The 26,147-nt window shown below is 39.9% G+C and overlaps 2 protein-coding genes across 2 annotated transcripts in view; one reads left to right on the top strand and one right to left on the bottom strand.

Moving 5' to 3' along the window:
• LOC111219400 (mucin-5AC-like) overlaps window positions 1–14,927 on the top strand; it is a 36,147-nt gene extending 21,220 nt beyond the window's left edge. The window contains exons 28-45 of the mRNA XM_022742065.1: window positions 3,485–3,762; window positions 4,714–4,879; window positions 5,271–5,515; window positions 5,680–5,863; window positions 7,070–7,283; window positions 7,929–8,101; window positions 8,187–8,256; window positions 8,544–8,665; window positions 8,775–8,806; window positions 8,892–9,060; window positions 10,072–10,167; window positions 10,773–10,813; window positions 11,910–12,398; window positions 13,268–13,366; window positions 13,748–13,876; window positions 13,984–14,023; window positions 14,149–14,269; window positions 14,535–14,927. Of these exons, the coding sequence (XP_022597786.1) occupies window positions 3,485–3,762; window positions 4,714–4,879; window positions 5,271–5,515; window positions 5,680–5,863; window positions 7,070–7,283; window positions 7,929–8,101; window positions 8,187–8,256; window positions 8,544–8,665; window positions 8,775–8,806; window positions 8,892–9,060; window positions 10,072–10,167; window positions 10,773–10,813; window positions 11,910–12,398; window positions 13,268–13,366; window positions 13,748–13,876; window positions 13,984–14,023; window positions 14,149–14,269; window positions 14,535–14,727 (2,861 nt within the window). The 3' untranslated portion in view covers window positions 14,728–14,927. The remainder of the gene's footprint in view (window positions 1–3,484; window positions 3,763–4,713; window positions 4,880–5,270; window positions 5,516–5,679; window positions 5,864–7,069; window positions 7,284–7,928; window positions 8,102–8,186; window positions 8,257–8,543; window positions 8,666–8,774; window positions 8,807–8,891; window positions 9,061–10,071; window positions 10,168–10,772; window positions 10,814–11,909; window positions 12,399–13,267; window positions 13,367–13,747; window positions 13,877–13,983; window positions 14,024–14,148; window positions 14,270–14,534) is intronic.
• Window positions 14,928–15,333: 406 nt separating this feature from the next.
• tollip (toll interacting protein) lies at window positions 15,334–24,956 on the bottom strand. Its single transcript, XM_022739993.1, has 6 exons — window positions 24,813–24,956; window positions 20,896–21,045; window positions 19,665–19,847; window positions 19,364–19,516; window positions 17,088–17,172; window positions 15,334–16,992 (listed from the first exon to the last, which is right to left on the bottom strand). Exons 1-6 carry the CDS (start codon window positions 24,843–24,845, stop codon window positions 16,769–16,771), a joined length of 828 nt encoding a protein of 275 aa, XP_022595714.1. The 5' UTR covers window positions 24,846–24,956; the 3' UTR covers window positions 15,334–16,768.
• Window positions 24,957–26,147: the final 1,191 nt, after the last annotated feature.

Genomic DNA, 26,147 nt, shown 5'->3' with positions numbered 1-26,147 from the left:
AAGCACAACTAAGGGAACAACAACCAAACAAGTCCACACAACAACATCTGAGGAAACAACAATCAGTGTTGAAACAACAAAACCACCCACAATCACCACTGGCCCAGTGACCACCTCTACAACAACTACTGTTGAAACTACAACCTCAGTGCCTGGTGTCACAACAAGAAGTTCAGAAACCACAGTGGTGACCTCAAAACCATCTGTTAGCACCACAACTACTGAGGGACCTTCAACAACCAGTAAAGGAACTACAACAAAACCAGTAGAAACAACTACCTCAGGATCAACAACAATAAAGTTTGAAACAACCAAACCAACTACAGGAGTCACCACAAGCCCAGTGACTAGCTCTACCACAACTCGTGTAGAAACTACGACTGTGGTGCCTGGTGTCACAACAACAAGCTCAGAAACAACAGTTGTAATCACAGCATCGCCACAATCATCAACTGTATATTCAAAACCTAATGTTATGAACACAACTACTGTTACTTCAAGTGTAACTACAGGAACAACAGTCAAAGCTTCAACATCAATTGGCCCAATAACACAGACACTCCCACCAAGCACAGCTATTTACACCACTGGTTCAACCACTGCTCCATCAACGAGAACCACAGTTCTTTCTACTCTTTCACAGTTTACCACATCTCCAACATTATGTGCCTGTATTAGGAATGGAACTTCATATCGTCCTGGTAGGTGATTCTCCATTTTTCATTTTCACATGCATGCTTTTTTTATTAGTAGGACTTGCCTTTTCTTTCAAATTGAAAGTCTGTATATTAGTTTTTCTTTCCATCGTGCTTATTTGACATGATTTAGAGATTCAGTTTATTGAAATTTTATCCATGATCATCTTTACAATTTCTATAGGAACACATTTTTTATCCAATGTGCATTCCATCTCCTACAGAAGGGGAAAATAAGCGGGGTTTTTTCCCATTAGTCATAACTTTAGGTCATAACAAAAGATTTTGAGTATTAACTAAGAGTGAGAAAATTAATCTGAATGAACGCATAATTAATGAGTTATTAATAACTAATTCCTGGATAGCCCTGCAATTGAGAACTATATATTAGATATAGATGTAGTAGAGACCCAACTAGGACATACTATATTAATGAAACATTAGATAATGATTATTTTATAAATATCTTTGAATTGACATACGACCACTTTGACCATGAGTTCTTGATTTAAGTCAGTATTAGCGAATGGTACTATTTATTTAATCATTTAGTTACTCTGTGCACCCTTAAGTAATACATCATTCTGAGTAGTCACTAAATAGTCCTTAGTTATTTCATGATAATGACATGTTGTAGAGACAGAGACATCTTCATATTCAAACTACACACATTAATATTCACATGAACCTAAGAGGGATCTTGGAGATTAGAATTGATTTTTATGTTTGATTTAATAATTCTTGCTCTTGAATTAGTAATTCATGCTCTTGATTAATATTGTCTTTGGCAAGAGACATCTGCTTTCAAGCTGTGTCTCTCCTCTTTTTGCTGCCCAAACAATGCTACAAAGCCACTCTATAATGAAAAACATGTTTAGTTGGCTTTTTCACATAGGTTTCACCACAATGTTGATAAGTGTTGATAAATATGTGCCGTTAATATCTATAATTATTAAATCTTACCTGTTATGTTCACATGTGTCTGAATAATCTGTTTATCATTAATTATTAAATATCTGTGGCCATCACGTAGCAGCCATAAAAATACAAGCCAAATTATTTTTTACAGACAACACACAGCAGCAGTAACATTAATAACCATTTGTAAAGGACACTACAAAATTATTGCGATGGAGAGGAGGACTGAATCTTATATTTCATTTCATAAAAAAAGCGAGACCCTCTTAGACAGTGTGGCAAACTTAACAAAATGATGAATCTAATTATTATTTCTTAAGCCCAAATCAGTCAATATTATTACTTAATCTCAATTCATACCAAGTAGGTGGAGAATTGTTTTCACTCTTGCAGTTAGAGATGAAATGGTTACAGGTTTCACTCTATATAACGGTAGAAATGCCCGATGGTTAATATTATCGTTTAAAATTTAATTATCACTATAATTACCGTGGTGAATTTCTGTGGTTAATTTCACTCACGTTAGGTTCTGTATGGCATCAACCAGCAACAGTCCCCCAGACACATGTGCGGCGAGCAACATGGGTTTGTAATGTGTCAGTGAAAACATGGCGTAAGGCAGTGGCAGCGCTGCTGCGGAGATTTTTCAGATTCTAAAAACTTTTTACACCAAAGTTAGTAGGTATAAGTGGGTGTTTTAAAAGCGAGTAAACCCGTTAAAAAGGCGATTGACTCCTTTTACACTGTCACGGGAGTTTACCTTTCTGTTCGGAGGGGTGTCACATGACCACGGAGACACACTCAGACGCAGCAGAGAAACAGGAAGCTGTAGCCGCTGAGCCTCCGCGTGAGACGCTCCGATCTGTGATTGTGTGTTTTAAAAACGCTGCAGTTCGCTGTTTCATCCCTGAGCGCAGTGTAGCCACGGTGTTTCTGTTTTAACAGCACCATGTTGGACAGGTGACAGGGGTGTCTACAGTGTCTGTGACGCGTAAGACGTTTTAGCACGGAAAACAATATATTTGCTTTTCCCTTTTTAAGAGTGGACATGCAGCAGGCAAACTCAGTAGTGCTATTGGTCCCTTATGGGATAGATGTGTTGGACATGTAATTATTTTAATGTTTAAATGCAAACATTCACTTGGTGAAATTATTTCAGGTCTTACTACTTTTTGAACATTTTCAGCACATTTTAACAATACCATGATAATACTGATAACTGATAATTTTGGTCACTATAGTCATGATACTAAATTTCTATGTTGTTTCATGTCTACTTGCAATGATTAAAGGTTACTTAAGGTTTTCTCTCAGAAACTGATGAGGTGGTAGCAGGCAATTTTAAATGCCTTAAAATGTTAACAGGGTATTTGCTGTTGTCTGAAGACATACAAATTTGGACTATTAATGCAGATGCCAAACTAGAGGTTTGGTCCAGTTGGCGTTCCATACCCCAGTCACCAGATCTGAATCCAGTAGAGCACCTTTCGGATGTGGTAGAACAGGAGATTTTAGCATGAACGTGCAGCTGAAAAATCAGCAGAAATTATGTGATGTAATCATGTCAACATAGCAGAATCTCGTTTCCAAGACCTAGTGGATCCACGACACAAAGAAGTGATGCTAGTTTGAGAGCAAAGGGAGGCTCTACCCATTATTAATATGGTGCTCCTAATAAAGTGAATGTATGTGTTGCATGCACTCTTACGCAAAGGACCTTAAGCTCTTTTATGCAAAGCTAAGTTGGCGTTTTTCTTGATGCCATGAAGTAAAGTAATACATTATACATTCTCTTATTAAATACATTTGTTTATGAATCCATATTCCTTTAATTTTGTGCACTTAACTTTAATATCTGCTGTTCTTTACAGGGGACATGGTTTACAATGTCACTGATGGCTTAGGGTGGTGTTACATTGCATATTGCAATGCATCTTGTAATATTGTGGCAGAGCCCAGTCTATGTAACACAACACCGATACCCAGCACAACCGCCCACTCTACTACTACATTGTTCAGCACCTCTACAAAGGCCACGATTTCAAGCTCAGTTCCTCCCTCCACAACTGTTCCTACTTCTTCTCACATTCCATCAACAACCCCATCAACAACAACCCTGGACTGCAATGATGTGGATCCACCAAGAAAGGTAGGACATACTGTCCATGAAATATGTTTTTATTTGTGATTGTATTTTCAAAAGACTTGAAGTATTGTATTTCACCTGTACCTGCTTTGTGTGCAGGAACACACCTGTGAACTGGCATTTTCCTGCATCATGCTGAGGTTATTTCCTCAACTGTGCTGGTTTAGTTTCTTGGTGCCTCACCATGTGTCCCATAATTGGACATTAAACAGTCTAGAGAGAGGCAGGACAGATGTGTGGCTGTGAAGACCAACATCTGTGATAGTGATTGTTTAGGTTAATTTTTATGGTGGTGTTCCCAGAAAAAAAGTGCCATATTTTAAAACATCCTTTTGTGTTTATTTGTGGATCATTACCAGGAACACATTTATGCCACAATATGAGAATTGAACAGGCAACTCTTTCATTTCTAGCTTGTCAGTAGTTATTTTTGCAAGTAAACCAGTCAAATCCAACAGTTTTATACTTTATAAATAACCCTAGCAATATAAAAACAGTATGCAAAATACTACACCACATTTTAAATCCTACTTTCACTTTATATATTACACTACTATGGTGGGGTTTAGCTGCATTTGTCACTCTTCAAGTTTCTTATGAAGAAAGCTCTCCACAGGTTTCTCAAACTGTCAATAAATACTGTTAAAAAGGGGTTAAAATGGGTGATAGTACTTAATGTGATTGGCCATGATTGCCACAGCCTCTAACACACCCATCTATGATGTATGATGATGCATTTTTTCTGGTACCACCCCATATCCAAGGGTGCCACAGGTGCACCATGCGAATTTGGGAATTAAATTACCAAACATGCATCTGGCATACTGCCGACACACTGGGCATGGCTGAGCAACACAGAGTTCACTAAAGTATAGCCCTGCATCTTGAAAAATCTTACTGTTTAACACACCCACACTTTCCTATATGACTTACTGTCTCTTAATCCCCATCCAGAATGGAGAAACCTGGAAGGCTGACAACTGTACCACAGCTGTGTGCACTAATGGCAAGGTCACGGAGACACAGACTCCCTGTCCCACAGTGGAGCAACCAATCTGTGCCAATGGACGCAAAGCTGTCAAGGTTTATGACGGATGCTGCTTCCACTATGAATGTGAATGTAAGTTGAAAATATAACTTTTCAATACAGGTTACTACTTTTGACTACTACTACTTTTTATTATATTCAGCAGGGAATCCTGTGTGCTAAGACTATTGACAGTAAAACATCCATTTTGCAAATGAGTGACAGTTGTACTGCACAGTGAACTGGATTTACCAAGAAAATGGCTTTAAGAAAAGGTGTGCTGCAGTTTTCATTGAATTTGGAGCCACAATCTTGGGCCATCACCCGACTGTCCACTAAATGACACTAAATTTGCTCCAGTAGCAGTAACTACTAAAGCAACTAACTACTAAAGTGATTCTGTACTAGATGCTAACTGCTAATAAACACGGTGATCTTGATGTTTTCTTCCTGTTCAAGTTCTTACTTTAAATTTGTCGTGCAGGTGTGTGCAGTGGTTGGAGTGGAGCCCACTACATGACATTTGATGGAAAATCATACAGTTTTGATGAGAACTGCACTTACTACCTGGTCAAAGAGATAATTACTAAATATAACTTGACTATTATCTTAAATAACCAAGACTGCGATCCTTCGGACAGCACATTCTGCCCCCAGTCTCTCTATGTTATATACCAATCCTACAAGGTCGTTTTGACTCAGTTGAAGACTTCAGGAACAACTAATGTGGTAAGCAACAATTGAAATTATTTGTTATTTTAGAGTCAGTATTTCACATGATTAATTATTTTTAGAGCTGTGACCTAATAGTTAATCTGTCAAAATGGTGTAAGACATGCTGCTGTGCTTGGTTCACAATCTTATCTAATGTGTTTTTTCTCCTTGTCCTACAGGTGTACGTGAATCAGAAACGTATCTATCCCGCCTACAGCAATTCCGTCCTGCGCCTCACTGGCACAGATATGGTGATCACACTGGAGATACCAGCGATCAGCACAAAAGTGGTCTACAGGGGCAACTCATTCAGCATTGACCTCCCCTATTCCCTCTTTGAGGGGAACACTGAGGGACAGTGTGGTGAGTTACCCAGACACTTAACCCCCGAACCTCACCCGACCCTATTCATAGGCCAAAAAATGGTGTGAAATAAAAACATGTCAGTGGCACTTATGACCAGAGAGCGTTGCATCTACTGACACTGCACTGTTACTGCCAGGACGCAGAGTAAGACTTCTGAAACTGAAAAAAAACAAGAAATTAACTCTAAACAACAAAGCTAAAGTTTAAATCCAAATCAGAATTTCCAGAAGGCCTGAAATTTCACACAGGTGTTTCTGAAAAGATGTAGAAGGGATGGGTGGGGACAAAGAAATACCATGTATGAATTGGTGTAGTTTAGGTTGGGCTTTAGTCCCATTCTAAACAAATTTTCAGAAACTAGAAGATGCTACCTTTCAAATGATGCCTCATACATGGATTTTGGCTTTACAATTCGTCTGTTCTAAGCTTTTTCATTGGACTATGCAAATGTTTGCAAAATGGTGGGTTTAAGGGTTTTCTTAATTGCACAAAATTACTTCTTTCAGCCTAATGAGCAATTTGGTCATTAGCATAATCAACACTCCAAGAATTGCCACATCAGGCTGCTTGTAAAAGTTAAAAAGATGAATTTCATAGCATGGCACTTCAGATCATGTTGTTGGAAATCAGAAAAAAATGGCAAGTTTTGCAACAATGTGGTCGTAGTACCTTGTTGCACTGCTCTGCGTGGCACTGTGCCAGACATAAAGAGGGAATGGTTTAAGCCACATCACATTAGATGCTAAAAAACATCTTTCTAAAGCAAAGTGGTCTATGACTCGTACGAGTCTGTGAAGGGCTCGACAGTCACAGTGATATTAGAGAGAAAACTGAAGCCTGTAGAAAGAAATGTTGTCGCACTGTTGAGTGCAACAGAAGGTGATATTGTGCAGAGACCTGCAGAAAGATCCTGAGGTAGAATTTCTGAACTGTATTAGTTGCTGTGTCAAAATATGTAATTAAAGTATATTTCCATGATGATGATAATCTGTATATTGGAATATTCATTTTGAGAGTTGGTAAATGAGGTCTAGATTATTCACAAATTTAGGTCATTACTTAGAGAAAGTTAAATACAAGAAAACTGGTGAATGCCACAGATTCTCTTAAACTGATTTTTCTTGTGAACAAATGTGTTGATGTGGCTCATTCATGCATGAGGCTGAGTGCGCTGCCTTCATCCTGCTGCCTCTCCTTTTCCAGGAACCTGTGACAACTCGAAGAACAACGACTGCCGTTCTCCCAATGGCCAGGTGGAAAGCTGCTCAGACTCTGCAGGCCAGTGGCATGTCCCAGGTACATCCTGTGTCACCCCCACAACTCCACCAACTATGACTACATCAACCAGCGAGACCACCACAAAACAAACAACAACATCTTTTTGCAAACCTGCCATCTGCGATCTTCTAACCAGCAGGTGAGGGAAACCAATGTTGCAAGTCAAACCTGACATGTATTGGCAGCAAATGAATTTGTGTGGATCACATGGGGTCCAGCATGTTTGGTGTGGACCAGGCCAGGACTACCACAGTGTGGTGCATGGTGGTGTGTTGATATGGGGCTGCTTTAGTGCAAGAGGTGTAGGGGAGATGACATTTATAGGTGGTACTGAATGAAAAGGCGACTGCCATTCCCAAGACACTTGACGGGAGAGGAATTTTCCAACATAATGCAACACAAAAATGATCCCAAACACACTGCAGAAGAAAAAAGTGAAAACTATGACCTGGCCAAGTCTGTCCCCTGAAATGAATCCAGTACAACACCTTAGGAGTATTTTAAAGTGGAAGGAGGATCAAATCTGTCATCAGAAATAACTGTCTGGGGTTTGCATGTTCTCCAGGTTTTCTGGCTTCCTCCCACAGTCCAAAGACATGCAGGTTAATTGGCAACTCTAAATTGCCAGGAGGTGAGAATGTGAGTGTGAATGGTTGCCTGTCTCTATATGCAACAGCAGCACACAGAGATCGCTCCCGAAATTCTGATGGATTAGGTCAGTTGGTGTAAGTCATCTGATCATTTTTCCTGATACACTCTCTTGGTTTGTGTATGTCCTCTCCAGTGTATTTGAACCGTGCCACAAAGTCATATCACCAGGACCATTTGTGAGATCTTGTGTTTACGACATTTGCAAAAGTGACAATAACAGCTGCTCCAGCCTGGAGGCCTATGCCACTGAGTGCGCTAATGGAGGAGTCTGTATCGACTGGAGGAACGCTACTAATGGACAGTGTGGTGAGAGAAATAATCAATAGTGTTCAATACCACAGTTGTGTGGAGTTCTGAAGAATGTGTGTTTAAACATGTCTCCATCTTGCAGAGCACAAGTGTCCGAGCAACAAAGTGTACATGGTCTGTGGCCCCACTGTGGAGCCTACATGCAACAACGGGTAAAGTAGACTGTGTTTTTTTAGATCGTAACATTTACGCACCATTTCCCTTATTCATGTGCTCACATTGAGGTTGTTATTGAAGCATTGAATTAGACGTGATATTTAATTTAATGAAAAACTATCAGAGACAGAGACTTGATTATGCTCTTAAAGACACACTACAAAAAAGTATTACCATATTTAGGTGTAACAGTTCGGAGAATTCTTCATCATGTGACAATCTTTCAAAACATTTCAAGGCTCCTCACCACTGTAACAACAAGTCGTTTTATTTCTGACATCAGATACAACAAGAAGTTCCAGGCTGATGGCAACACATCCACTAACTACACTAAGGAGGGCTGCTTCTGTCCTCATGGCACCACCTTATTCAACACTGTCTATGACGAATGTGTTACCTCCTGCGGTAAGAGATCCTTTTTTTTTTTTTTTTTTTAAATGTCAACTGTGAATATTTTTCACAAAAGTATCAGCTGTCACATACAAATCTACAAACACTTTTTTGTGAATTTCAGATTGTGTTGGACCTGATGGAAAACCAAAACAGGTGAGAACTCTGACTAAAACATACATTCATGTTCACTAGCAAAGCTCAAGCTGTGTGTCTGAACCGGTTCCTGTCTCTTAACCAGCCTAATGAGACGTGGAAAAGTGGCTGCAACAACTGTGTGTGTGACAAGGACTCCATGAGCATCCAGTGTGAGCCCATCAAGTGCTCCACGGCACAGAGCCCCAGCTGCAGCGAGCCTGGCCAGCAGCTGGTCAACAAGACAGACGGCTGCTGCACAACACAGTCATGCGGTCAGTTGTAGTGCCTCAGAAATGGATGATTTGTGCCTTCAACAAAGTGAAAGATGAATGCAGTAACATCTGCATCTGATTAACACACAGGATTTCTTTTAATTACTTATCTTATCTTATACCCACTCTACACCTGATAGTAACATGTGGTCTGCATCTGCATATGTAAACTCCATCAGCTGGATTTGCCAGACCACATCTAGAGATGGTCTCATCTCATCTCAAGTAATTGTTTAACATTTTCTGTTTGTGTAGGATTAAACATGAGATAGAGCATGTTAATGAGTGAGCCTAGGACACTCAGGTCAGCTGTTTCCAGTCTTTATGCTAAGGTAGAGGTAACCATATCCTGACTCCAGCTCTGTACTTAACACACAGACATGAATTGGACACAATAGTTTGGAGCAGCGGCAGACTGAACTTACTGCCACATGAAGTGTATGTAAACAGATGCGTTTGCTTAGCTCAGAAAAAATGAGTGAGCTTCACAGTCAGTGTCAACAAATCTTTGAACGGAACAAAACAGTCAGCAATGGGATTTGTACTTTCTGCCTCTAGTGTGTTTCCCAAAATGCTGATTGATTCCTAAAAGTCCTCCCAACAGGTTGAAAGGTGACCGACCTGCAGCTCTTCCTGTGCTAAGGGGGAAAAAAGCAAAAGTCAACACAGAGGCTTCACCTCACCTGACACCCACCATTTTTGTTGACAGTCCTAACTAATTATCATTTTGAAATCCAATCACAGTGTAGGCAGGGCAGATATAATGAGAACTCTTATCAATACCAGATGTCATTGCAAAGACCTGTGATCAGATGCCATTATTCAGGTGATATTGAATTACATACTGCATGTTAATACCAGGTGGAGATTAGGTCTTGCTTTACTTGTTACTTGTTTTCACTCATTTCTTAACCAAGAACCTACCACAGAGCAGCTGGCTGCTCTCCAAAGGAAAAGCACATGTTTTAGATTGAAGTTTGAGTTATAAATCTTCTTCTTCTGTCTCAACAGAATGTAACGTGAACCTGTGCCCTGCTGTCATCACCTGCCCGCTGGGCTTCAGAGTCAACGCCACCAAAGGCACTTGCTGCCAGTCCTATGAGTGCGGTACGTGACTCTATCTATCAACATGATGTTGTCTGCTAGTGTACAATATGTATGGTCCTAAAGACACATGCCACAGAGAGCCTGTACGAGCTGAAACACAGAGACATAAACAGAAATTTAATCTTATTCTGATTTCTCAGGGTAAAATATTTACAACACAGTTTCCGTCCTGTGTGTTCTAGTTATTTTAAAACACAAAAGCACGTACTGTAGTCTGCACATTTCTCATCGAGGTTTTGCATATGTAGGTTTGATTCCCTTTGTCTGAAAAAGACAGTCTTAGATGTTCAGGAAACATTTCCAATATCAGAAGCATGTAGCTGATTCTGATGCATTTTCTGTTTAAGGAGAGAAAGCATCAATAAAAGGAAACACGTATCAGTCCAGTTATCTAGTGCCGATTTGTAGGAGTTAATAACTCCTCACCTTTTATTGTTAGAGTTAAATCATTGTCACACATGTTCAGAGCAACAATTTGGGGGGAAATGCTGTTTATTGTCTCACCACAGAATTACATTTTATATCGATTGTTTACAGAGGTCGATTAACAACACATCTCAGTCACTAAATCTAATAAACTAGTGTCTCTTTATTTGTCCCTACAGTTCCTAAAGGTGTGTGTGTCTATGACATGAAGGAATACAAGGTAAGCACACAGTCCAAACTCATCAACATATCTGTCAACTTCAGGTACAACAGGGAGGAGGGTCCAAATACAGACACAGGCAGGCAGGGCAGAGGGAGGGAATGACTACTATTCATACTGTGGGGCTAAATGAGGGAACAGGTGACAGTTGTGCTGGTAGGAGAAGGGTCTGGTAACAGACTGGAACTCAAGAGGGACCTCTGGTGGACAGATGAGGACACACAGGGTCTGAAAAGTGTCCAGAAAATGCTGAAAGACAGAGCGGATAAATCCAAAAGACTGAAACTGGACCTTATCTGTCATGAATTACAACAAACAGGAAGAAACGGGAGAAGAATGATAGCTACTGTCAAATAACATCCCAAAATCCTTCAGAAGCACGTTGACATGCATATGTGTTACCATGGTTACAAAATGATAGAGGAGATGGTTTTCTTGACAGTTGCTATGATGAGTAGATTGATCGATTGATACATGTCACTTCCTATATCACAGTGCTGGGTTTACCTGGAGTGTGGGTCTGTATTTGTCCATCTGAACAGGATGAAGGTGTCGTAGGTGTGAATAATAACACAAACAGCCCCCGGTGCAGCTTTAGGGGGTTTTAAATATTTGGTCAGGTTCAAACTAACTCTGGTATGTTGGTTTTGTTTGTTTGTTTTCCTGTTTAACCTCTGGCGTGGAGTAAACAAGCACACCAAGACAACTACTAAAGGTGGTTTCTGAGTAAACTCTAAATTTACACGACCCATTATCCAAGATCATTTGGTGACCATGGTAACCTGTATGTGTGTCATGATTTTCCCTGATACTTACCTTGAAGTAGAGTCTTTTTTCCAGCTGTTTATCCAGTTGTTGCTCTCAGCACTCATAACCAACAACATTTCTTCATCAGCTGTTTGTGGCCCCAACAAAACTAAATAAACAGATAAGGTGCAGTAAAGTGCAACATGACCAGCTGTCAGTCACCAGAAGAAACCACTGGCTCGACAAAACAATACAGCCAACAAAACATTACACTTGATGTTTAATTTGTATTGATTCAAGACTTAACTGATGTTTGAGAGTGAAGCATTGATCTTTTGATCATTTACAGCCTGGTGCCAAGATACCAACACCACAAACAACATCAGAACCTCCACTGGCATCACCATCACGATCACCATCAGAAGCATCATCAGGATCACCATCAGGATCACCATCAGAAGCATCATCAGGATCACCATCAGAGGCATCATCAGGATCACCATCAGAGGCATCATCAGGATCACCATCAGGATCACCATCAGAGGCATCATCAGGATCACCATCAGGATCACCATCAGAGGCATCATCAGGATCACCATCAGAAGCATCATCAGGATCACCATCAGCATCACCATCAGAGGCATCATCAGGAACAGGACAATCATCAGGAACAACAGCAGCATCATCAGGAAAGGAAGCCAAACAGGAAACTACATCAGAAGGGTCGTCTGACCCCGGGCCCTGCCAGGACTGTTACTGTGGCCCCAAGGTGGATCCCACCACAAAGCTGAACATCATTAACTGCAAACCTCTTGTCTGCAACACAACCTGCTCAAAAGTAAGTTCATTCTGACACAGAAGCTTCACTCACACGAGGTGGACACTTTATTTGGTAGATCAATCAATCTAGTGTGAAGATTTCCTTCAAGCACACCTCTATAAGCATGGCAGGGTGACTCTTTCTACCCAGCAGTCACTTTTCAGGGTTTGCCAGGGTCATTAACTTGTGCGTTCTCATCCTGACTGTTTACGACATTATGCTCATCCGGGAACTGACATGGCATTTTCAGTGACCTTCCCATTTCAAAAATTGTGGTTGTAGCAGTTTGGAATTTCCTCGCATGATCTCGAGATTCAGCGTCTTGCCTATTTTTCATGACGTGCGGCACCCAGCAAAAATAGACAGAGAAAAGACCTGTTGATGTTATATTGACATCATACCTGTAACATTACATGACAACTGACACGCTTCACTATAGTTTCAGTGTTGAGGCTGAATCTGAATATGACACAGACATGAAAAAATATAAATATACAGTGGCATTTTAGTGACATAAATCAGAAATAAATAAATAATGAAGAGAAATCCAACATTCAGGTAGCCCGCAAACTCCTGGCTTGCAGCCCAAATAGTAAGGTGTTAGAATGCACTGTCCAGCAGTGACGTAAACTCATCTACCTCAGAATACTGTAGCAAGAAAATCCCAGAATCATGTTCCAGCTTTTCAGAAAGTTCCATATTTGGGAACCAAAGAATAATGAGGAATAAAGATTTTCCAATGTTCCAGTGGCAGAATCTGAAGAGGTTACATTAAAATGAGTTAAACATGGTTTTAAGAAGACACTAACATTTTCTTATGCAGCCAAAAGAGTTTATTTCTTCTTCTTTTCTCTCTGCCTTCTCTCCTTCTCTCTCTCCGTCTTCAGGGTTATGAATATCAGACTTCACATGACAAGTGCTGCGGGACCTGTGTTCAGAAGAGCTGTATTTTCACCACACCTGACAACACCACGCAAGTCATTGAGGTCAGTAAACTGTGTGTGGGCTACCTCACATTTCTACCAGCCAAGGATATGAGAGAAGGGATGTTAGCTCCTTTTACCAATTAAAAATGTAGGTATTTGTAAATGAAAGTAAGACAAAGAGATACAGATAATTTAATTGAATTCTTAGATTAATTTAATTCTTAAAGTTAAAAATAAGACTCGCCTTGTTAAAAAACATGACAACTATTTAATATCAGAGCCTTTTAATATCAGCTTCATCACATTTGCCGGTGTCAGTTCTTGTCAGTTTCTCCTTCCGAAATGTTGTTGTGTTTGTAGATGAGCCAAAGAGAATAAAAGATGATCTCTGTGTTGTGACCATGTGACTTACTGTAGCTTCTGTTCTTCCTGTTGGTATAGGTCAACAACACTTTTGTACCCTCTGATGACAAGTGTGTGGTATATACCTGTGAGAATATCAATGGACAGCCTGTTACCAAGGAAACCAAGAGCAATTGTCCTCACTTTAACCCCTTGGACTGCGAACCTGTGAGTTTATCTAACCTGCTGATTTTACCCCCCGTCTACTGTCCCACCCCCTCACATGAACTGTCTGCATCTAACACACAACATAACGTGTCTTCTTCTTCCTCTAGGGCACCGAGACAACCGACGCTAACGGATGTTGCAAATCCTGTAAGTTGGTGGAGTCACAGTATTTGAACAACAAGGACTAAACTTAAAATCATCAGCATGTTTTAAAGGACGGAGCTGTGTGTCGTGTGTTAGTGTTGGAGTCTAACAGCTGCTGTGTGTTCCAGGTAAGATCCGGAGTGTGTGTGAGGTCCAGAACGAGCCGACAGTCATCGAGGTGAACGGCTGTAAGAGCGCGCAGCCGGTCAACATGACGTCCTGCTCCGGACACTGTGGAAGCTCGTCCATGTGAGTCGATTTATTTTCTGTTTAATCTGCAAACACACTTAGAGAGTTTTCAGCAGATTTATGTATAATTGGTTTGTTTGTTTGTTTGTTATTGTGTTGTGTTGTGTTTGCAACAAGCTGCTACAAACAGCCCCTAATGGGATTAGTAATAAACACCATGTTAGAACAAAATCAACTGTATTAATGATCTTAAAATTATAATGCAGAATTGTTTATGTTCAACTTCCTGACTGCTGACTGAGCTGTTGTCTGTGTATTCATGCAGATATTCAGCAGCAGCTAACAAGTTCATGCACCAGTGTGAGTGTTGCCAGGAGACCTCCACCAGTCAGAAGCAGGTGGAGCTGGTCTGCGCCGACGGCTCCAAGGAGCAGCACAGCTACATGGTGGTGAATGCGTGCAGCTGCAGCAAATCAGAGTGTGTGACGTCCAAACCACAACGCCGCAGGAGACGCTGATCAGTCACTGACCGATTGAACCTGGACTGATTTAAGCCTCATAAACACTATGACTTAACCTTCCAGCTTCTTCTTCTTTGTGTCAGGTTTTATTATTTATAGCCCAACATGTGCTCTTCTTCTTCACTGTCACAACATGTTACTGTGTTGTAAACTTTCTTCATTTTAGGATTTCTTGGATGATAATTATTAAAATTATACTTCTGCAACATGAACACTTGACTCAAGTTTCTTATTGATCCCTGTTGAATGATGAATATTAACACAGAACACAAAATATAACTCTTTGAAGTACATCTGTGTGGATGGAGGACACAAACTAATGTCTGTCTAACACTGGTGTCTGAGAAGTCGTGCGATGGGACTGTCAGTCAACATGAGGTATGTCGCCTCAGAAAGTCTTTCCATTCCCACAGTTAAATACCTGACACTGGGTTCACACTGTTCCCAAAACTATTTCAGCTAAACACCTGAACTACATGTTCTCTGGATTTAAATTCTGTACTTCATGTCTGAAATGTAATAAATTAACATTTCAAAATATGGTAACCAAATCTAAGACCAAAGTGAGTTGAGTTGAAAATAACAGAATCACATGACACAGTAAAATGACTGACATTTTAAGAATCTCTACAGCGATAGTTTTGGAACCAGAAGTGAAAAGTCACAAAGGAGACAACAAATCTAAAATGAACCTTTGGCAGAAAGCACATTAACAACAAGATCTTGAAACCTTCAAGTGTCAATAGAAAGCTTTAACTACAACACACACAAAAACTGTGGCTGAAAAACAACACTTAAAGCTTGTGGTGTTACAAGCTGCTGTACAGCACAGACAGACAACTAGAAAGCACATCTGTTTTCTTTATCTTCATGTACAAGTTTCAACATGATGGTGGCACTAAAGTGAAGGTAGGAGTCGGCTTCTGGGGACCATCAACATTCAGGAAACACTTCATGAAAGTCTGGTCACTGTCATATTAGGCCTGACTGCTCAGAGGGGAAAATATTTCTGAAAACAGCCGTAGATATGTAGCTCATTAAAAATGGATTGAATTACTCTGTTCAGGCTCTTCACTTCACCTGGATAGAAGTGTTTTGGTCTCAAAAGCTACACGACATCCTGCTGAGTTTCAGAACATCTGGATTTCACACTGCATCTTTACACTTGATTAAAAAAGTGACTCCACGGGATTTTTCTTTATAACATCAACTCTTCACATCCTCACTGCACTTTACAAATGAGTTACATCAAAACTGTGTTCTCACTGTGACAGATGACTTAACAGTTCAGTGTTTATTTTCCTCTAAACCTCAAACCCCTCTGGTCATTTGTTCTCAATTCTCTTGTCGCCATGTAGATTTCTATATAATTAAATACTTCCATAATAATTTATCAGATTTCAAATGCACTTTACATTTTACAGCTACATATGAAACAGAAGAAGATCACTGCAGGTTACTACACACGACAGGTTCTCCACACACTAGCAACAACAACATAAACAGGATGGACTCTGAACGTGACTCTGCAGCTCAAACTGTGCAAATCAAATCAGTGTGGAATCAGTGGAAGTGGGGGGGTGGGGGGTACAGTGAGAGATTGTGATACTGAAACAATTGAGAAATAAAAAATGATTTTTACCCATCAAGTCACACTCCTGCCAATTGAATGGTTTGTTTGAGCCTCTACTTAATAATCCTGATTTAAAGTAAATCTGTTGTTGATCTTAAACAGTGACAGTTAAAACCAAAGGTGGAGACAGTTGTTGCGATGCTCTGAGGATCCAGTGACAGACAGCTGTGTGTTAGCAGAGAAAGGCCAGGCTTCATGTACTGTTAGGCCAAAGTCAATAAAGGGAGAGGATGCTGATCTCTGTTGCTACCAGCTGCTGGAGCTGGAGGGAGCTCAGGTGTGGCTGCAGTCACAGCCACACTGTGGGACTTTGTGTGTGTGTGTGTGTGTGTGTGGGAGGGCTGCATGCATACATGTGTGCGTGTGTGTGTGTTGGGATGTCCACTGTGAGCTTGTGTTTTGCAGTTAGAGCTCCTCAGCCATTTGCAGCAGAGAATTGATGGCAGCGTCCTTGTTGCCCTGCTGTGCATCCAGCACAGTGCGAACCACTTCCTTGTCCACGTTGGGGAACATTTCCTGCAGAGCCTTCAGGTCCTCCTCGCTGCACACCGGCCCCTGGACCCCAACAGCTGGCATGGCTGCTGGCATTGCCATGGGCACCATGCCCTGGTTGTAGACTGTAGGCACTCCTAACGGCACAGGACACAAACTGCAGAGTCAGTTTTAATGTAGCAGATGAAAGGTTTGTTGTATATGCGTGTGTGTGTGTATGTATGTGTCTAACCTGCAATGGGCACATATCCGACTCCTTGCTGATACACAGAGGGCATTAGGACGACAGGCTGAGTCATCATCCCTGCTGGTAACGACTGGCACAAAGACACAGAGATGAGATTAAGAGCTTCGCTCCTTCTACTCAATGAGTTTTACCATTTGATTTCTAACAATCCCTGCAGCCTTTGCACTCTACAACCTGAAGTCTTTGGAGGTAACATCCACCCACCAGCAGAGGGCAGCAAAGGAAAAAGTGTGCACTGAAGGGGTCATGACCCTGCTACACACAGTGTGATTGATTCTGGGCTGTTCCACAGGACAGTTGATAGTTGTGTGAGGAACATGGTGAAATATCATTTTAGGGATGTACCATCTCATACATCTGAATGAGGTTCGATATATCCTGTACAAACAACAATAGTCCAGTTTTCTATCAACTTATTGTGTAACAAGTTGATTATCAAAACTTATATCAGCAATAAAATCTGTGTTTTCATTAGTTGGGTGAGCTGTTGCATTTTAATTCATGTTTATAAATCAGCTTTTAGTTCAACATCAGGTGAACTTCACATGATCCCTGTCCTGGCCGCTCTCCATTAGCTCCCAATTCACTGTCGAATAGATTTGAAGGTTCTATTGTTTGTTTTTAAAGCCCTCAATGGGTCCTGGCTTCAAACAATTTTTCTTTTTTTCTTTGATATTTTCCAAAGTCAATAAGAAATTGTGATGATTAATCATGATCTCATGATCGCCATAATTGAGCAGCCCTATTCACACTGAGCACATGTGACAGGTGTGAAAGAGTCTGGAGACACCGTGGTGAACGTTATGCTGCCTGTAACATCATCCAGCATGAGCGGTTTGGGGTTTCCTTGGAGGGTCTCACAGACCTTCGTCATAGCCAACGGTACCCTGACTGGGTCCTGGTGGAGGACAACGCCCGGCCAGAGTGTGTAGGCAGTTCCTGGATGACGAAGGCATTAATGCCATTAACTGGCCCTCTGACCTAAATCCAATTGAGCACCATACACACTACTGAGTCACATTATGAGATGCCGGGATAAAGTTCACACAAGTTGGATCAACCTGTGATTTAAAATTTTCACTTTAATTTTCGCTGTGATTGGGAATCCAGCCCTCAGTGGGTTGATGAATTTGGTTTCCACTGACCGTTGTTACGTCATTTTGTTCTCAACAAATTATACAATGTACATCAGTAAAGATTTTCAACATGAAGAATTCGTTCAAGATAAGATTAATTAAAAAAATTAATCATGTGTGTGTGTATATATACACACACACACACATATATTGTAGGCATTTCTACCTTTATTTTATTTTTGACAGCGAAAGGAAAGACAGGGGAGAGAGAGGATGATATACAGCAAGGGGCCTGATTCAAACTGGGAGCACTGCAGTAAGACATCAGCCTTGATAAATGTTATAATAAATGGTATAGACTTAATCAGATGAGATACCAGTGCACCCGACTACAAATAAAATTAACTTGCATCAGCCTGCACTGCAAATTAAAATGGACTGCACTTATATGTTACTTCTCTACCTTAACAAAGTGCTTTACAATTTGCCTCCCAATCATTTCACACAAACACTAACACACTAATGGCAGAGCAGCCATGACAGGTGCTGGCTGGTCAGTTGGAAAGCATTCGGGGTTCAGTGTCTGTTTAAGGACATTTCAACATGTGGACTGGAGGAGCTGGTTGGACGACCCACTCTGCCTCTGAACCACAGCTGCCTACTGCTACAACAGCAAGTAAACTATCTGCTGGTTAATATTGTACATAACTTTAAGCAATTATGTTTTATTAATCTAACATCTGCAAAGACTGTGATGTGGTCACGTCTCATGACTTCTTCATAAATGTGTCTTTTCACTTGTGTTTACTCCAGTCTGTGTTTACTGTGGTCAGAAGGTAGGACACAAAACCAGAAATGGAACAAACAGGAAGGCAGCAGAAGATAAACAGTTTTGTTTAACAAAAAGTTGAATCTGACCTCTTATTAACCTCACCACAACCAGCTCTGGTCTCAAACCAGATCCAGAGTGGACTTCCTCATTAACATCTTTAACCCCAGGAGTAACTGTGTACAGTGCTGTGCAAAAGTTTTATGCACTAAAAGTAAAGTGAGGATTCTTTAAAATAATGCCATGAATAGTTTTATTTTTACCAGTGAACGTGCAGTAAACAGAAACAAACCTAAATCATTATCATATCAAACCCTTTTCAGTCTGTTTGATCAGGTGTGTGTCAGTGTACTCACAGCAAAAGACATGACCAGGTTGATCATGCCCTCCTTGTCATCGCCCTGCCTGCCACTGAGGCTGAACCACTCATCCACCACGCTGCCCTCCCTCAGGCCTTCAGGGATGGTCACATGTGTCCATGCTATCCTGTCGTCCATGGAAAACGCTCTCTAGACGACACATCAGCAACGACACAGTTAAACAGACAAGTAACTACACGCTCATCAGATCACTGTACATACACATGTAAAAAGGAAGAAACAAAACTGTACTCAGTGTTGCTGTGTGCTGTTTTTATCTCCTCCTCCACCTCCTCACCTCATCGAAGATCTCCAGATAGAAGGAGTCCACCCCAGGAGGCACTGTGCACTGGATCACCTTGTTCCACCGTGGGTTCTTGGCTCCGTTGTGAGCGGTCGGCGTCTCGTAGACTGCGTAGCCCAGTCGGATCCTACAGTACGGATCCATCCGTGTCATGCCATAGTTTTTAGCCAGCTTGGCCTGTACAGCAAAACACGCAAGGTGACTTCAGTGAGGTGATGCATTCGTGTTGGCCGCTGTCAATTAATCTGTGTATTCTCATGTTTTCAGTGAATGGTGGTACATGGTCACATGTAGACAATAAAAACATTTTAATGGGGATTCTTTCTTTTTTCTTTTTCTTTTTTTTTTAAATAGGCTTAAACCATTTCCACTGAAAATTCCTCATTCTGATTGGATGAAAACAGTGGATCAACTTTTATTGACTGGACACATGTCTGAAGATTCTCATCCAGGTCATGGTTATGCAAGATAGGTGTTTGTTTGCAAGTATAAACATAAATGTACCAGTATTAGACTACCTGTAAGACTGAAAACATTGAGACTCAACTAAAGATCATGGAACTAGTGTTATTCGTGTAACCTCTGTCACCAATAGCTTCTCATTCCATGGCAGAGACTACTGCCATGGAATCACAGTGCACAGAGGTTTAGCAGTATAATCGCTTTGTTAGATGTTTGTTACCGAAAAGGAGTAGAGTAGTGAGTCTTGTAGGGGAAAACATGAGCAGCCCTATCACAGTTACTGCTCAGTATTCAGACTTTACTTTTTTGACATTTTGTTATGTTGCAGCCTCACATAGACAGGTGTATGTGTCTTTCCAAATCATGTCCAGTCAGCTGAGTTTACCACAGGTGGATTCCAGTCAACGTGTAGAAACATGTCAGAGATGATCAAGAGAAATGGGAGGAGCCTGACCTAAATTTCAAGTGTCAACGCAAAGTGTCTGAATACTTATGTCAATCTGATATTTCAGTTTTTCCTTTTTAATAAATTTTCAAAAATTCCTAAAATTCAGTTTTGCTTTGTCGTTATGGGATATTGACTGTAGATTGATGAGACAAAAAATGGATGAATGCTGGTAACTAGCAGAACATCTAAAAAAATATAAAGTACTGTCATTCATAATATACCTTAAAAGAAGTACAAAAATCATATCATCCATATTGATTCAAATATTCAGATGAGATCCAGTTGGATTTCTAGTAGCAAAACTGAGCTGTTTACCTGGACCACCGTGATGCTGAGCCGCCCCACAGTGCCTATTGAGCCTCCATACTGCAGTTGCCTGGCTGCCTGGGCGTCCAGCTGCACCTGCTGCTGCTGCTGGGTGGGAGTGATCCGCAGGAAGTCCTGGGGAAGCTCCCCAATATACACCTGAACACACACATACATACACACAGTACATACAGGGATTCAGACTGACAATATAAAGAGGAAGCACACCTGAGACAGATGAGACAGTAGAACAAAGTTAATACACCTTGATATATCACACTGAAACTGACAGTTTCAACTAAAAGTAAACATTTTGATGGTTTTAAGAAAGAATTTGATAAAGAATTTGATCAAATGTCTTCAATACCTTAATTGTCGAGATGTATAAACTAGCTGAACGGAGGAATGATGAGTACATTATTTTACTATTATGGTTATTATTCGGTTTTTTATGTGTATGTTTATGTCTTTGTGTAAGTATACGAAAAAAAATAAAATTAAACATAAAATGGCCATAGGACAATTGGCTGTCAAAAACAACCCTCACATGAATCATGTGAGTCTAAAATCCTTTATCATTATCCTAATGATAAGACCAAGTCCTCAGCATGTGATCAACAGTATGTAGATTGTAGACTGATTTTAGTATCATAGACTTTTACAGAATCACTAGATGCTCTAATAAATCTGTTCACAACCTCCTCATATGAAACTCAAGACTGTAAACTAATTTGGTCTAGAACAGATTGAATAAACAGGCTAATATTCAGAAACTGTCAGAAACTGTTGACTAGTGCAAAACATATGTGTATGGTTAAGTGCCATTTGAAGACACTAGTGATCATGTGAAGGCTAACAGGAGCATAAAGTCCACACTGCACAGGAAATCCACTCACACAGTCAGTATCAGTGAGGAGGAGGACCAGGACAGGGAGGTGCTGCACTCAGGAACACTCAGATCCAATGAGAGCAGATGATGACTGTACTACCCTGACTGAAGACCAGCACAGACACTTTAACTCACTGTGGACCACCCGAGGCCCCTCAATGAACTGTTCAACAAACAGCCTCAGAAAGCCGCTCCACTCATGTTTCTGAAGTTCAAATTAGGGTCTGCATTCAACAATTTTCGTAAAGCAACAATCCAACATGCACACCCACTTCACACAGTGACTGGCCAGGTGTGTGGAGAGAAGAGAGTCAGCAAGGTTTGAAATTCTCTGTCAAGCTCTCGTTTCATTCATTTCACAACTATTTCTGTCACATGTGTACAAACAATTCATCACTATGAATGTCATGGTCCAGAAATGTAAATCAACAGCCCCATATTAAAACAATTATAGCTCCTTGCTCCTCTCTATGACAGCTGCTTTTCACTCCACATCAAATTTGGTTGTCGAAAATGACATGGTCAGATGACACGTCATATAAGCTAGTTCTTTTCAGGTATAGCTCAGCTGTTACATGGCTGCACTGTCAGAACATCTAGCCTGAGTATCCACAAGGGGTCAACAGTTAATTCAAACCACTCAACACATGAAGATCTCTTCTTCTAAAGACAGGACATGTGACAGCTGTGGTAAACACCACATCAGTAAGGACCCTGAACAAGAGACTGAATGAACACCAGAATCCACTGTCTGTGAACACCAAACCAACACTGCTCACAGAGCAATGGCATGAGGTCAAAGGTCATCGACCAGGAGTTAGTGGAAAGCTGGAGAATAATCGAGCCAACAAAGACCATTTTTGAACAGAGACAGGAGTTACAATCTCCCCCCACATACAATAACCTGTAATCACATGACTGAAGCCAAATCAGTTTACAACTAACTGAGTAAACTCCATCCACTGATGACAACTGTGACATCAACTGAAATGTCATTGTTCCCAAGGAAAAAAATGTCTTGCAGCCAAGTGGAACACAAAACACAGTGACACAGAATTGATCATAAACATAATACATGTGATGTGATCAGAAACTCTAGATTATTTGAGTTAGGATTATTTCATCAAATGAATAAATGTCCAATGTCAGGATGTGGTTGGGATATAAAGATGCAAACCTCAGCTCAGAGTAAGGCCTGCAAACACAGGGTCAGAGGCAGATGGTGACAGATAGCTGATGTCAAGTTATATGCATTTCTTATTATTCTTATTAGCTCTAAGTTGTTGCATATTTTTTCAGTGGCAATACCACCAAGCACCAAGCACAAATTTATGCAAGGCTGCATGATCATTCTGTACAGAAAAGAAAAAGATACAGATACTAGCGAAGAGGCTTAAATGTATAAATATAAACATTATTTGGACACATTTTATAGACAGAGTTTTCATTTACTTTTTTTCAAATGTGTTGAAACTGCAGGGAAAAGTACAAAGTGAACATGCAACTTGTATTTAATAGGTAATTCATGATGAAACACATCATTATCTATTTGGCCACTGAATTCAGTCTTCACTTGATTTAAGAGACATGGATGTGGTGGGTTCACACCTGATCTGTTGGTGTCTGTGATGAAGCTTAGGACACTATAACGAATAAGTTCTTTTTTGGGGCTTTTTCTAAAAGTTACATTTTCGGGCTTTTTTATGCCTTTATTGTATTTATTGAGAGAGACAGGAAAGTTGGGGGGAGGGAGAGGGAATGACAAAGGGCCGCAGGCCGGACTCTAACCCTGGCCGCTGCGGTTAGGACTAAGCTTTAATGGAACGTGCTCTACCAGGTGAGAGCCCCTCTGTTTACTTTTTGATATATAAAGACATGGTCCATGTATCTGATTGGCTGATGTATTTGCCAAATGATAAAATATTATAGGAAGCAAAAAACTAAGAATGTAATATTCAAAATGTCTTGGTTTACATGATAAGGTATAATATTAAAGTCACATTAACAGTCACATGGGAATTTTGGAATTATATTTCATAGATCCAGATTGGGAATATTTTCTTGGTGTAATGTAGTAGCATTAATCAATGATAACATGACATGTTATCACACAGGGATCACAAATTCAGGTGTATGTTCTGATCTGTATTTGAAATGACAGTAAAAGCAGAAGGGAAAAGACAGTGGTGTCTTGTACTTATTCGGTTAATCACTCATCAAGCCATTTACTCAGTATGTACCCCTGTACTCTAATCTACTCGGATCTCAAACACGTCCTCAGTCTTGGGTACGTTCAGGCCTCTACCGATGACTGTTTGTGATCTGATCACCTGAGACGGATGTTAATACCAGGTCTCAAAGGGACTTATAATTCCATCCATAAGTAACACACATGACAGAATGTATGACTATTTTGGTTTTGGGTTTCAAATACTTTCCGTAATAAAACATCTAAAAGCAAAAATCTTATCAGATGAGGGATGAGATCCATCGTCTAATTTGTGTCAGTTTAGGGGTCGTTGATGTGAGATATTTTGAACCACTGCTCTAACTCAATGACTACGGTTTCTTCTAAAGTATTTGGTAATGCTCAATTAAAGTACTCCACCCACCTCTGAAGACTGCCTACCTACTCCTAAACTGACAGGCCGTATATTTAATTTTTATAACAAGATAACGTGGTGGTTGTTGAATTTACAACCATTACTCTGAATCAGAGCCGTTATCTAATGTCAATAAACCGCTACAGCAGCTTAATCCGAGCACGAGCAGCTGTAACGGTTTATAGATGTTAAATCCGCAGACTACTAGCTAACACCATCTAACATTAGCTTGTTATATTTAAATGTCATTACTGTAAATGTCCTCGCTAACGGAAGGTAGTAATGTCATTGATGTAGGCCGCTGTGATAACTCTACGTTGCTGTTTAATGACTGAAGTTAGTTAACTATCAGAGATGTTGTTAAACTACATTCAGCTAGTTCCGCCTTTAGCTGTCTGTCAACAAACCGAACTGACACAAAGCCCGTCACGTACCTGTCCCCGCTGAGTGCTGATGGTGGTCGCCATGTTGTCCCTTCAACGTCTGCGGGGCTGGATTCTCGAGTCTTCTTTAATCACAAATGTACCTCTAGCAAATTAAATAACAACACACAAGTGCTCGGATTAGTGTTGACCCGGAAGTTTCAATTTTTTTTTTTTTTTTTTATCTTTATTTTCAGAACAAATGCAAACGGAAGTTCCCTTGGAGAGTTTTTTTTTTTTTTTTTTTTTTTTGAGGAATAACTAAAAAATAAATAATAAATAATAAACGTAATAAACAATTATATATTTAAGAGAAAAAATATATATATTATAAAATTATAAAAATATAAAATTATAAAAGGGACAAAATAGAGATCAGTCAGGTATTAAAGTGTACATATTTTTTATATAATATTATTTCATTTAAATAGGCATCAAATATTGGTGTTGTTTTTAAGAAACGGCATTTATGTATAAAATATTTTGCTAAAAGTATTAAATTTTCATTTCCAAACTCAATTTTTTTGTTTTCCAATTAAGACCAAATTTTATATTTTTATGTTAGAGTTAAAATAATGTGATTATTACATGTTATCCAATACTGGAAAGCTTCCCAAAATGTCCTGGTTAAATTACAATTTAAAAAAATTATGACTTACAAAGGCTCTTGTGTAATAACCGCAGAATACATCAACATGCCTTTAATTAAAAGAATAAAATCATGAGGGATTGCTTTAATTACTGTATTATATTGCCTGTTAGTACATATCAGATTATATTTACAGATAAAATTATCATATGTTAAGAAATTACAGCAACTATCCAATAAATGTATAATCGACCAAATACCCCTCTCCATCCATTCTTTGAATAAAAAAGATTTTCTTTTGATTCATACATTTCTACTATTCCAAACTGGGACTGGGTGTGGGGTAAAGTTGTGCTTGAAAATAAGTTTCCAGTATTGGAGAACCTGTTGATGAAAAGCTGATAGTTTGACAGGTAGTTTAGGAATATCAAAGTCGCATCTTAATAAGAAATCTATACCACCAAATTTCCTGAAGATTTTTGAAGGGAAATCAAACCAGAAACTCTCACCTTGTCCCATGTAATTTTGTAACCATTTTAATTTAATGGTACCATTCATTGGATCAAAGTCAATAGCATTTAGACCTCCTTCCTCAGCAAGTTTCACAATGTCACTTCTCCTTAAATTCCCTTGGAGAGTTTCTGAGCCTAATCCAACAAGAGGAATCTAAAAAATAAAAAATATTCCAATAACTGAATCTTAATGTGAAATATCAAATTTATGAAGAACAGATTTAAATAATCTTCAATATATTCAAT

The sequence above is a fragment of the Seriola dumerili genome, unplaced genomic scaffold (genome assembly GCF_002260705.1).
Source record: "Seriola dumerili isolate Sdu_G_001 unplaced genomic scaffold, Sdu_1.0 BDQW01000003.1, whole genome shotgun sequence".
NCBI classification, from domain to species: Eukaryota; Metazoa; Chordata; class Actinopteri; order Carangiformes; family Carangidae; genus Seriola; species Seriola dumerili.
The sequence above is the reverse complement of the archived record's forward strand: the minus strand, read 5'-3'. Positions and strand labels throughout refer to the sequence as shown.

Coding starts and splice junctions, on each gene's coding strand:
- tollip (XM_022739993.1), bottom strand. CDS start 24,845: ATGGCGACCACCATCAGCACTCAGCGGGGACAG. Junction 19,517..19,664: donor ATCTGGAGATCTTCGATGAG/GTGAGGAGGTGG, acceptor TGTGTCGTCTAG/AGAGCGTTTTCCATGGACGA. Junction 16,993..17,087: donor CGGATATGTGCCCATTGCAG/GTTAGACACATA, acceptor CTGTGCCGTTAG/GAGTGCCTACAGTCTACAAC.